Below are 13242 nucleotides of genomic sequence, written 5' to 3'. Positions count from 1 at the left end.
GCTCTGCAACAAGAGAAGCCACTGCAATGAGAAGCCTGCGCACTGCAATGAAGAGTAGCCCCTGCTCACTGCAACTAGAGAAAGCCTGCATGCAGCAATAAAGACCCAACGCAGCCAAAAATAAATACAAATAAAATAAATTTATATATATATTAAAAAAAAAAGCTTCTGCACAGCAAAAGAAACAATCACCAAAATGAAAAGGCGATCTATGGAATGGGAGAAAATATCTGCAAACCATATATTTGATACTGAAAATATACAAGGAACTCATGGCTATAATCAAAAAATCAAGAAATAACAAGTGTTGATGAGGATGTGGAGAAAAGTAAACCCTGTACACTGTTGGTAGGGATATAAATTGGGACAGCCACTATGGAAAACAGTATGAAGTTTCGTCAAAAAATTAAAACTAGAACTACCATATGATCCAGCAATTCCACTTCTGGGTATAAATCCAAAGGAAATGAAATCACTATCTCAAAGAAATAATGGATAAAGATGTGGTATATATATATATATATTATATATATATATATATATATATATATATATATATAATATATATATATATATATATATAATAGAATATTATTCAGCCATGAAAAAGAAGGAAATAATACCATTTGAGACAATATGAATGTACCTTGAGGGCATTATGCTAAGTGAAATAAGTCAGTCAGAGACAGATAAATACTGTGTGATATCACTTATATGTGGAATCTAAAAAAGCTGAACTCATAGAAACAGAGAGTAGAATGATGGTTGCCAGGGGCTAGGGGAAAATGGGGAGATGTTGGTCAAAGAGTACAAACTTCCAAGTTATAAGATGAATAAATTTTTGGGATCAAATGTACAGCATGGTGACTATAATTAACAACACTGTATTATATACTTGAGAGCTGCTAAGAGAATAGATCTTAAATGTTCTTACCACAAAAAAGAAATAATTATCTGAGGTGATGAAGGGGTTAACTAACCCTACTGCAGTAATCATTTCAAAACATTTAAGTGTATCATATCATCACACTGTATACCTTAAACTTACATAGTGTTATATTTCAAATATATCTCAATACAGCTGGGAAAAAATAATTACAGTTTAAAAAATTATATTAAGTGCTAGTAAAAAAAAAAAAAGTAGAATCATTACTGCCCTTCTAGTACTCAAGGGGAAAAAAAGTTTCAAAAAAGTTAATCTAAAAGAAATCACACGATATTCTAGAAGTGCTCGTGTTCATGAACTGCATGCAGTATTTAGGAGCCTGAGCCTCCCCTGGAGGGAATCTGCATTTCTAGGACTATAACCAAGTAACTGGGCATATGGGATGAATGGCTACCATGGAGTCACAGCTGTTCACATCAGCAAGTGATACTGTGGTATCACTTCCGGTTTCCCCAACAAGACGAGTTTAGTGCCTAAATCTGGAGCTGTCTTAAGGATACGATCTAGTCTCAATTCATTTTAAAAATGTAAGCTCCAAAAAGAAATTTTATTTTCCTGGGTTAGTGTCTCACTTCCCAGATCTGCCTTGGTCTTTTAAAAAATATATACAGTAACAGTTAGTAAGAGAGATTATTACAATCATGGCACTGTGCTAAATGCTTTATGTAATCTCAATAATTCTATGAGGTAGGCAGTATTATTACTCTAATTTTACAAATGAGGAAACTTCATCACAGATAGGTTACTAAATTGCTCTAGGTCACAGAGTTAAAAGACCTAATCTTAACCAAAAGCCATGGTGAAACATGAGGCTTTAGACAGTGATAAACCATAAGATTTAAAGGGTTTATAATCTCTAAATGTTTCTTACAAGCCTAAAAATCTTATTAGATTTACTCCCTAGAACAAAGCAGGGCCTCAGGCAAGTTGGGGGCCATGTTCTCTGTACCAGTGCTCTGAAAAGATGAAAGAGAAGAACTTAAACAGAGGTAGGGAGATGCTGAGGATAGCCCACAGAATTTCCACTGTCTTGAGAGGCATTCTGGAGTATGGGATGAGTAATTCACAGAGCTACAAGGTTGAAAAGCCCTCTGAATGAAGATATCATAATATACATCTTATGCTATAGATAGCATAAAGCCCTTATTCTACAGGTTCAAGTCTTCAAACTTTGGCTTGGCATATAGCAAACTAATAGTAAAACATGTATATTCGGAAGAGATTCAGGTGCAGAAAAAAGCTTGCACATAAGCAAGATTAGCCAAAACAAACTAAAAAAATTCTCGTTTGCTACTGATAACACAAGGAGATATTAAAACTCAGCTTAGTGGTAATATTTAGAATGCTTAAGATAATCTTTTCAGCAAAAAAAAAATTAATTATACAAAACTTGAACGCATAACAACAGTGTAGGAGAAAAAAGAACTTAGTATGACTAAAACCATTTAACCTCTCTTTATTATACAGAATAATAACACATATATATCTTCCATACATAAATGGAAGACTCAAAAAGAACTCTGGGGCTTCCCTGGTGGCACAGCGGTTGAGAATCTGCCTGCCAAAGCAGGGGACACGGGTTCGAGCCCTGGTCTGGGAAGATCCCACATGCCGCGGAGCAACTAGGCCCGTTAGCCACAACTACTGAGCCTGCGCATCTGGAGCCTGTGCTCCGCAACAAGAGAGGCCGCGATAGTGAGAGGCCCGCGCACCGCAATGAACAGTGGCCCCCGCTTGCCGCAACTAGAGAAAGCCCTCGCACAGAAACGAAGACCCAACACAGCCAAAAAAAATTAAATAAATAAATAAATAAATAAATAAGCTCATAAAACAAACAAAAAAAAGAACTCTGTCTCACAAAACCACTGAGATTAAAAAAAAAATGTAAAAATGATTAATTACAGAATGAAAAAAGTGTTTTTAAGGAGGAAAGCTAATTCAAAAGTGAGATATATTCTCTGATGAAATCTCAAAAAAATACCTTCACTGCACACAGGAATTCTATTTGTATGTAAAAAACCAATCCTTTTGAACTCTGCAAGTTAGCTTTTCTTTTTCTTTTAAAAAAGTCTTTTGAATTGTCATTTGCTAGCTTTAATATACTTAAATATTGTATTAAAATAATAACCCATTTATACACTCTGAGAATAGAGAGACACAGCCTTTTGGAGTCAGACATAACTTGGACCTGAACCCCAGATCTGCATTTACTAAGATATATGATTTGGGGCAAGTCAATTTACCTAGCTGGCCCTCAGTTTTACCATCTATAATCTGGGATTAAAAATAAACCTCCATTTATGAAGACAAAATGAGAATTTAACTGCAGTGTTTGGTACTTAGTAAGCCTCAATAAACATTATCCATCTCCACCTCCAGCCAAAAAAACAAAAAAAGATTTTTATTGACAATCTTTCCAGATAGCAAATTTCCCAAAATATCATTCATCCTTGTGGCCTCACCTTTAATACTCCTCTATCTTTTTTGGAGGTAATATCCTCTCCCTGTTCAGCAACAGCTGCTGCGGGGCTTTCTCCATTGTTCTTGGCAGCTTCATCAGTAGTCATTGTCTTTTATAAGCAGACAACCTGCTGAGAAGAAACATATTTTAGCTAGGAAAAGTATCACTTCTTTATGCATCTTAAATGCCCCTAGGAACTGAGCTTTACCTGACCCAAGATTTACTAAGGGCCAATAAGGTTAAACACTGAAAAGGAAAATAAAAACATTTGCTATGAGCATGTATTGATGTCGTGAGGCATGTAAATGAAACATCATCCAACTCTTCAATTTCCCATCCAGCTCTGATCCCAAATTAGAGAGCAGACCAAGTCAGGTTTGATAGTGATTATATTCCTTAGCATGATTACGCATTGAGAAGTAGTCCTTTCAGAACTTTGAAAACATCCTTTTCCTACAGCCATATTCTTGACAGAGAATTAAGAACTTATCAGGTGATCTGATAAAAGAAATGACAATATATCACAGTGGAAAACAGGACAGGCTTTCAAAATGACAGACCCCAGTCTGAGTCCTAGCTCCAGCAATATCTGTTTGACATTTGCAAACTTAAAGTCACTGAGCCTCAGTTTCACATCTGTAAAATGGATGGAGTTTTTGTTCATAGAGTTACTGTGAGGCATTAATGAGATAACAAATGTTAAGAGATTAGCACAAAGTCATAACTTAAAAATGTAAACATTTATCATGATTATTACTGGGTCTTTTATACAGCCATATTTTTCATTTCCTGCTCAAAAGTTCCTTTGGAATGAGGTTCTTCCCTACCATGGCATTCCAGGCCCTCCACAACATGATCCTTACCTATCTTTCAGGTCTAGCTTCCACTACTTTCTTTCATGCAGCTCATGCTCTAGCCAAACCAGACTAATTCTTCTCCCATAACAAGTCCCGTGCTTTCCCATCTCCATGCTCTTGGTCACTCTTTTTTAAAATCCCCATTCTTGGGCTTCCCTGGTGGCGCAGTGGATAAGAATCCACCTGCCAATGCAGGGGACACGGGTTCAAGCCCTGGTCCGGGAAGATCCCACGTGCCGTGGAGCAACTAAGCCCGTGCGCCACAACTACTGAGCCTGTGCTCTAGAGCCCGCGAGCCACAACTACTGAAGCCCGCACGCCTAGAGCCCGTGCTCCGCAACAAGTGAAGCCACCGCAATGAGAAGCCCGTGCACCTCAACGAAGAGTAGCCCCGCTCGCCACAACTAGAGAAAGCCCACATGCAGCAACGAAGACCCAACACAGCCAAAAATAAATAAAATAAAAATTAAAAAAATTAAAGAAAAATAAAATCCCCATTTTTCCCACTCAAATGCTACCTCCATCTTACCAAACTTGACCTTCTATTTTGCAGTTGTCTGCCCTTTTCTGTACTTCCTTAGCTCTCCCCTTGATTTGTTGTCTATAATACATTCGTAAGACAACACACTTGTTGTATTTAAAAGATCCTTGCGAGGAGGGCCATGCTTTGTTCATGTTTAGATTCCTTAGAACACCTCTACCTTTTAGACTGGAATGACAGAAAGGTCAAGGAATCTGGAGCTCCTTACAAGCTGTTTAATGTGCTTACTTTAACTTCTCTAAGTTTTTTTCCCTACCTGTGTAATTAGAATAAAAATAATATCTACTTTCACAGAGTGATCTTCTGGATTAAATGGTATAATATGTATGTTAAAAGTATACTATTCCAATGTTAACTCTTATTATTATCATCAGTCACCTAAATGACAGACACTTTTCATGCAAGGCAAATACCAACAGGCTAATCAACAAGACAAAACAAAACACACCTTGCTGGCTGCTGCCATGATGAATTCCATACTGCTCTCCTGGTTGAGCAGGGGAAGACAAGAATTAATCACTTCTACAGCTATTCAGTATTAGGCTAATAATGGACATAAGGCTTCCTAAGTCACCTGTGGGACCCTCTTGCCTACACAGTTAAAAAGTGCTATTTTACACTTGTGAAAAATGTCTTACTGAAACAACTGATAATTAGACAACTAAATATAGTTGATATAGTGTTTTAAATCATTTCCAATTGACCTAAATTTACTTCAGTGTCAACAAAGACACAAATCAAATTTTGCTGTGCCCCCAAATCTTCAAAGAGAACACCAAAAACCAGGGGCTTAGCCCTTTGCTTTATTTTCTAGTATACTTTATGCCAAACACAAAAGCTCCAAATGCTTGGCTCAGGATAAGGGAAAGGCCAGAACAAAGCGTTCTCAAACAAACAACAACAAAAATTAAGTACTTACTTGTTGTGTGATGCTGGGCAAGATAATTAGGAAAATTAGATGAACAGGGTTTGTTCCCAAATTCTAGTAACCTACCACTTATAAAACACTCTCTGATGCATAGAAATTTGCAGGAGCCACCTCAAAAACAGAGGGAAAAGATCTTTTAAACACTCTGGAGGTGTTGGACCGTATCCCTGGAAAAATACATACACACAAAAAAATTTCCTGGTGCTTTACAGGTACATAGACATCCATCAGTAAACCCCTGGGGAAACCCTGGAGTAAATCAATAAACAAATTAAAACCACCAAATGAAAGGTTATTAGGGAACAGGACAGCTACACGATCTCAAAACATGAACCTACAGATTACTTATTATTAAAAAAGGAAAAAGGGCTTTCCAGTGGAGTGATCTGACAAACCTCCCCCTTCACACAAGTGATCTGCATCATGACAAAACTCTGCATCTTCTATATTAACACAAACCAATATCAGTGTGCCTCCTGATGTGATGTAATGGGAAGTATACATGTGGTATTCCTACCAAGAACATTTAACCTGAAACTAATCAAGAAGAAAAGACAAAATTAGGTGGTGGAACATTCTACAACTGGCCTAGACTCCTCAAAATGTTAATGTTATGAAAGACAAAAAAAAGTTAAAAAAAAGAAAAGGGGCCTGTTCTGGTTTAAAAAAGACTAAAGAAACACAGCCACCAAATGCAGTGTGTGATCCTTGGCTGGATCCTGGATTAGGGGGAATAAAAATTTATAAAAGCACATTTTTGGGAGAATTAGGAAAATTTGGAAAAACAGACCATACATTACCTTATTATTACTGTATAATGTTAGCCTTCTGGAGTGTGATATAGCATTGTGGTTTTATACAGAATAATATCCTCATTCTTAGGAGACACATGTTGAAGTATTTAGGGGTGAGGTGCCATGATGTCTGCCACTTACTTTCAAATCATTTGAGAGAGAGCATGTGTGAGCACAAATATCACCAAAAGCTAAAAACAGAGCATTCAGAAAGCATGACTACAACACATCCAAAGGCAATGCCTTTCTTTTGAATGTTTGTCATTTGTAGATCAGCTAAACTTTTAAATGAAAATACTGTCAATCAAAAAACATTTTCTTTTGTTCTAACCCTCCCCTTTGGAAACAATGGCTTGCTAAAATTTAAATAAATAGGGAACTTGTATAAGTTGACTTGCAAGCTTTATAAATCTCATTTGATAAAGGAATTTGCTCTTCATTTTTGGTTCTAACACTTGAAGGGATTCAAATAATCTTTGTAATCTCAGAACGATTCTGACTAGTATGGAGTCCATGTGAAAAGAGGTAGCACGAATTAAATTAATTAAAACACAAAGATAAAAACAACACTAAAACTTTGTTGAACTTTCAAAGGCAGATAAATCTGGAAGAATAAAGAAATAAACTGAACATTCCAAGTACTTCCCCTTAATTCCAGTTATACCATTTGGGGTATAGATTTTTGTAAGCAAACAAAACAAAGAAAAACTTCTTCCTTGATCTAATGTTACATGAAAAAAAGGCTGTAAGAACAGATAATTCCTAAAAACCTGTAAGACACACTAAGAAAATTTCACTTTTTTCATAAGAGAGCCTTGTCTTCGTTCCCCTACCCTAGGTTTATTCTGGATTTAAAATCACTCTGTAGCTATGGATATTAATCTATGATAAAGCTCACTGTCCTGAACTGTCCAAAGGGGGAAATTGCTGCCCAGAGCCTCAGAGAGGGAACACACAGTTCGTTCTGTTATGGACATGCCAGATAAGCATGCACTCTCCAAAGTGCTGGTCAGCAAACACCTGAGACATCACAGAAAAATGAGACTACGCTTAAAATTTCATCAACAGTGTACTGAAAACTTCAGTTAACGTAACTAAATTGTCATATTCCCCCAAATGAGAAATCATTTTAAAGGTTTATCCACTAATTAACCATGTATATTACCTACTGTTGTAGTTGTTCTCTTTGTTAAAATATAGGTATCTTGTATTACAGATTATCCTACTGTCTAACAGAAGAGTTTTCAGAAAGAAGACAAAAAAGAATATAGGAACTGGCTACTTTGTTAGAAACACAGAAAATTACAAAATTACAGCAGCACTCTTTCTAAGTACCATAGATGTCTGGGCCATAAAGGCTTTCAGTCTCCTAAAACTAAAACACAAAAGAAAGAGAGAAAACACAAGTAAAGGCTTGTAACTGAATGCAGTATAAGTGCATCCTAATTTTGAAAATATTCATGTAAGGACGAACTGGAAAGCCCTCATTTACTTTCAACCCCAGGCCTCTATCAAACATTCAAGTCCAGTAACACAGGAGTGTCAGGAGGAGTTATCTATTTGTAGGCAAGATACACACAAAAGAGAGATATACATGCATGCAGAGGAATCGAGATCAAATATAAAGACAGACTATATGTCTATATGAAACTGCACACTGTATTTATTCACCTACTTTCCCCCAGTTAATTTGCTTCCTCCACACTGGGGTGCGGAATGGGGAGATGATGAACAACACTCTTATATATGCTCATACATTTACTTTTTCTCCTTTAAAAAAGAAACCTGCAAGAAGATATACAAAGAGCCAATAAGCAGGTGAAAAGATGTTCAACATCCTTATTCATAAGGGAAATGCAAGTCAAAATCACAATGAGATACCACTTCACACTCATTAGGATGGCTATTATCAAAAAAGGAAAAATGACAAGTGTTGGTGAAGATGTAGAGAAATCAGAACCCTCATGCACTGCTGGTAGTAATGTAAAATGGTGCAGCCTCTGTGAACAGGTTTGGTGGTTCCTCAAAATATTAAACACAGAATCACCATATGATCCAGCTATTCCACTCCTAGGTATGTACCCCAAAGAAGCAAAACCAGAGACTCAAACAGATACAGTAGTAGTATTCACAAAAGCCAAAAGGTGGGAAAAAATCCAAGTGTCCATAAACAAAATATGGTATGTGTGCAATATGTATTATATATTATTATTAAAATGAATATTATTCTATAAAAAGGAATGAAATTCTGATACATGCTACAACATGGATGAACTTGAAAACATTATGTTAAGTGAAATAAGCAAGACACAAAAGGACAAATATTGTATGATTCTACTTATATGAGGTACTTAGAATAGGCATATTTATAGAGACAGGGACTTCCCTGGTGGTGCAGTGGATAAGACTCCATGCTCCCAATGCAGGGGGCCTGGGTTCGATCCCTGGTCAGGGAACTAGATCTCACATGCATGCCGCAACTAAGAGTTTGCATGCCACAACTAAGGAGCCCGCCTGCCGCAACTAACACCCTGCACAACCTGTCAACCAACCAACCAACCAAACAAATAAATAAATACTAAAAAAAAATTTACAGACACAGAAAGTAGAATAGAGATTACCAGGGGCTGAGGGGAGCAGAGAATAGAGAGGTTGTTTAATGGATATAGAGTGTCTTTTTGGGAAGATGAAAAAGTTCTGGAGAAGAGTGGTGATAACTGCACAACAATGTGAATGTACTTAATGTCACTGCACTGTACACTTAACCATGGTTCTCTCTTTAGCTCTCCTACCTTCCCCTTAATTGAGGATACCTTCTGTATTTCCAGTGCAATCCCAAAGTTCTGAGTCGAGCCTCCAGAAGTGATTATTGTATCAGTTCTTCGGGGACCAAAGACTCTGGGATGTCCAATCATGAAGACTGGAGAGGAAAAAGAATCCTAAATGGAGCTACCCCTTGATTGCTACAAATTATTTCCTCCTTTATTGTCTCTCTCAGATACATACAATGCTTTGGTAAACTCACTTTCCTTCTCAGTAATTAGTGAAGAAGAGCAAAGTTAATAGACCAAATTTACCATTACTCCTGTCGCTAACCCTGTTTACTTGGATGAATTACTGTTCTTAAATAAGTAGGAGGCAAAGAGTTATATTAGCATTAAAACAGAACAAAAAAAGGTCTAGAAAATATTAGACCATCCAAATACCAAGGGCTGAAAGACTAAGGGATCAACTTCCCCCATGATGGCAATGGAGCGACAGAAAAATTTGCAAAGCTCTGAGCTTGAAAACAAGAAAAGGTGTATCACTGAACTAGAACACAGATGAGATCAGCCAGAAGGAGAGAACAAAGAAGAGCAAATTGCCTTCTAAACACCGACTGTAAGAACAGCTCTTCCAAATGGAGCCTGGTCAGCATCACAAAGAGCAGAGAAATTAAGTAGAGCCCCACCTGGGGGACAGAGCAGATGCTATGTTCAGATCAGTTAGGCCAGGTAGGTTTCCCTCCCTCCCGAATGCACAAGGTGGCTCCCATTTTTTTCTATGAACATGTAAGAATTTTCTTCACTCCTGGGGTTCGGATGTATCACCAGGATATACGTGTTATTAATCTTCTTTCCTTCATTTCTGCAGGGGCCTTAACATCCTGGTCCTTAAATGCTAAAGACAAGTCTTTGAGGATCTCAGGAAAGTTCCTACTAATATTTCTTTTCCTTCACTGTCTGTTCTCTGCTTCTAGAAGTCTTATTAGACAGACTTTGGGCATCTTGGTTCTATCCTTCAGGTCTCCTAAACATGTTTCTGGAATAAATATTAGAATTACCTGAGGGAGACACAAGAGGGAGGGGATATGGGGATATACGTATGCATATAGCTGATTCACTTTGTTATACAGCAGAAACTAACACAACATTGTAAAGCAATTATACTCCAATAAAGATGTTAAAAAAACAAAACAATAAAGTACAGCAAAGAACCAAGGGAAAAAAAAAAAAGAATTACCTGAGAAGCTTTAAAAAGCCACTGATGCCTGGACCCACTCCCAGAGAGTCTGGATTTAATTGGTCTGTGGTCAGGACGTCAGTGTTTTTACAAAGTATCTCAGATGATTCTAATGTGCACACAGGGTCGAGAAACCACCTCAATTCCATCTTTGCCTTTTTGCTCTATATTCTAAGAGATCTCCTTTGATGGAATTTCTAGATCACCATTTGGTTGTCAGCTATGCCCACTGTGTCATTTAATTTGTTCAAAGGATTTTTAAAAATATTTATTTCTATATACTCTCTTATTATCTAATTGCTCATTTTTTCTTAGCATGTCCTTACTTTATGGATGCAATTACCTTTCAAATATTTCTGAAGATTCTACTTAGAATAAAATGGGACATCTCCTATGAATAAGTATTTGGCTAAAAAGTTTTTAAGGAAAAAAAAATGCTGATTTTATGTATCCCCTAGCATCTCCCAAAGGCACTGGGCAGTGGTAAAGGTTGAGAAGTTAAGAAATGGAAAGGAGAGAAAGGTAGCATACTGTGAGTGTAAAGTTAAGTATAAGGGGAATGTATAAGATGCAAAATGTGAGAATTTTGAGACTTTTACTAGGCTTACAAAGGGAAACAGTAAAATGCTTTGGTGGAAAGGGGAGTGGAGAGCAAAGGCTTAAGAACAAGAAAGAACTTGACAAGCTTAAATACACAGGGAAAGAGTCACAGGGAAACAAAAAAAGTAATGATTCAAGAGTAGGAAGAACAAAGGCATAGACTTGTTCGTCAATTAAACATTTATAGATTGCTTATTTTTTTTGAATTTTATTTTACCTTTTTATACAGCAGGTTCTTATTAGTTATCCGTTTTATACATATTAGTGTATACATGTCAATCCCAATCTCCCAATTCATTCCACCACCACCGCCTCCCTGCCACTTAAGTTACAGTTAAATTAATATGGCTAAATAAAAGTATTCTAAAGCTTTTCCTCAAGAGGAATGTTTAAATAAAAATTAGCAAATTCATACTATAAAAATATTATGCTGTCTTTGAAAAGGATGAGATAAATCTAAAGAGAATCACTGAGCTAAGAGTCTAAACACCAAAAACATCAAAACAACTGAACTGAGAAAGGATTTTGTAGATGCCCATCCACTAAAAAAGAATACCATTGTAATAAATGAAATGTATTGTTACAATGCATAGTGCCCAGTGATGATTTGGTTCTCCCGGCTGTAAACAAAACCAACATCACTTGAGGATGTTACAAAGGGATAATACATGTGGTACAGATAATGTGGTATATCATAATTGCTTGCAGGAACCAACCATGTTTCCCAGTTATTTATAGATTTTGGTGTGTAGAATCATTTTAGAGCACTGGCTTACAATTATGCAAATATTACATATTACATGCCAAAATGTCTTTTTCATCATCATTCTTCCTTAGAGTTAAGACAACTAAACTCTGGAAATATTAATATGGAACAGGCGAGATCTTAGCTATTCCAGATAAGCAAGCTTCTAATAATGACACGAAAGTTGGAACAACATCCAACATGGACTATTAAGCGAATGGCAAGCTGCACAACAATTTGTAGTATGATCCTATTTTTAGGAAGAAAATGGTGTATATTTACTTATATATACAAGAAAAATATATTAACCACCATTAAAACAGTGTTACCTCTGGAGAATGAGATTTAGGAGTCTAAGGAGGGATTTTCACTTACAAAATTTTTTATCATTTAAATAGTTTAACACTAAGTATATATTACTTCCATGATTTTTTTAAAAAACTTAGGACAAAAAGACGAAAACACTTCACGGTTGCACTCATCAGGACTTATTCTTTCTGTTCAATTTAACTCAAACATTTTGGAGTGCCTCCTACGCAGAGGAAGCAAAATCTAGTTGAGCAGAGTTCGTGCTTGTGAGACATCCAGAAGGCAGTCAGAGACAAGGCCTGCGCTCAGGAGAGAACTCTGGGGGACAGTACACGTTGGGGTGTGATCAGATTCTACATGGAATTAAGATAAAAGTACACTTGCAGTTACTGCTAAGAAAGTACAACAGTGGTTCTCAAACTTTTAAGGTCCCAGCCCCACTTCTTTTTTTTTTTTTTAAACATCTTTATTGAAGTATAATTGCTTTACAATGGTGTGTTAGTTTCTGCTTTATAACAAAGTGAATCAGTTATACATATACATATGTTCCCATATCTCTTCCCTCTTGCATCTCCCTCCCTCCCACCCTCCCTATCCCACCCCTCTAGGTGGTCACAAAGCACCGAGCTGATCTCCCTGTGCTATGCGCCAGCCCCACTTCTGATTACTAGGTCTTGTGGCAGTACAGATGAAATTTTTTCCATCTCCCTGGAACTTACATTCTGGGAAAGGTAAACACAGTAGGAGTGAGCCTCCATTCATGTTTTAATAGAAAAATTAAATTTCTACCTGTGCCACCGTGGTAGATTATTAACTTGAGTTGATTCATTAGGGTCAAACAGTTTGATTCCAAGTCTGCTGGTGATTTCTAAGAACAGGCCAGCAAGGTAACATATGGCAAAGGTCTGTAAACATGATATAGGCAGAGAAAGTGTCCTATTCATTTTTGGACCCCCAACACCTAGTGTAAATGGATGGCATATAAGAGGCAGTTGATAAATGCAAATGAATTGTGATTTTCAAAAGCAACTGATTGATATAAAGATGGTAAAATAGCAG

At 36.9% G+C, this 13242-nt stretch overlaps 1 protein-coding gene across 5 annotated transcripts in view; it reads right to left on the bottom strand.

Moving 5' to 3' along the window:
• Window positions 1–13242, bottom strand: part of FKBP5 (FKBP prolyl isomerase 5) — a 100825-nt gene that overhangs the window by 53131 nt on the left and 34452 nt on the right. For 4 of the 5 annotated variants that reach the window (XM_061196331.1, XM_061196333.1, XM_061196329.1 and 1 more), the window contains one exon: window positions 3409–3537. In XM_061196331.1, the coding sequence (XP_061052314.1) occupies window positions 3409–3513 (105 nt within the window). In that variant the 5' untranslated portion in view covers window positions 3514–3537. The remainder of the gene's footprint in view (window positions 1–3408; window positions 3538–13242) is intronic. The other variant, XM_061196330.1, reaches the window with a different exon arrangement.

The sequence above is a fragment of the Eubalaena glacialis genome, chromosome 7 (assembly GCF_028564815.1).
Source record: "Eubalaena glacialis isolate mEubGla1 chromosome 7, mEubGla1.1.hap2.+ XY, whole genome shotgun sequence".
Taxonomy (NCBI): Eukaryota; Metazoa; Chordata; class Mammalia; order Artiodactyla; family Balaenidae; genus Eubalaena; species Eubalaena glacialis.
Note: the sequence above shows the minus strand (reverse complement) of the source record. Positions and strands in the feature narration are given on the sequence as shown.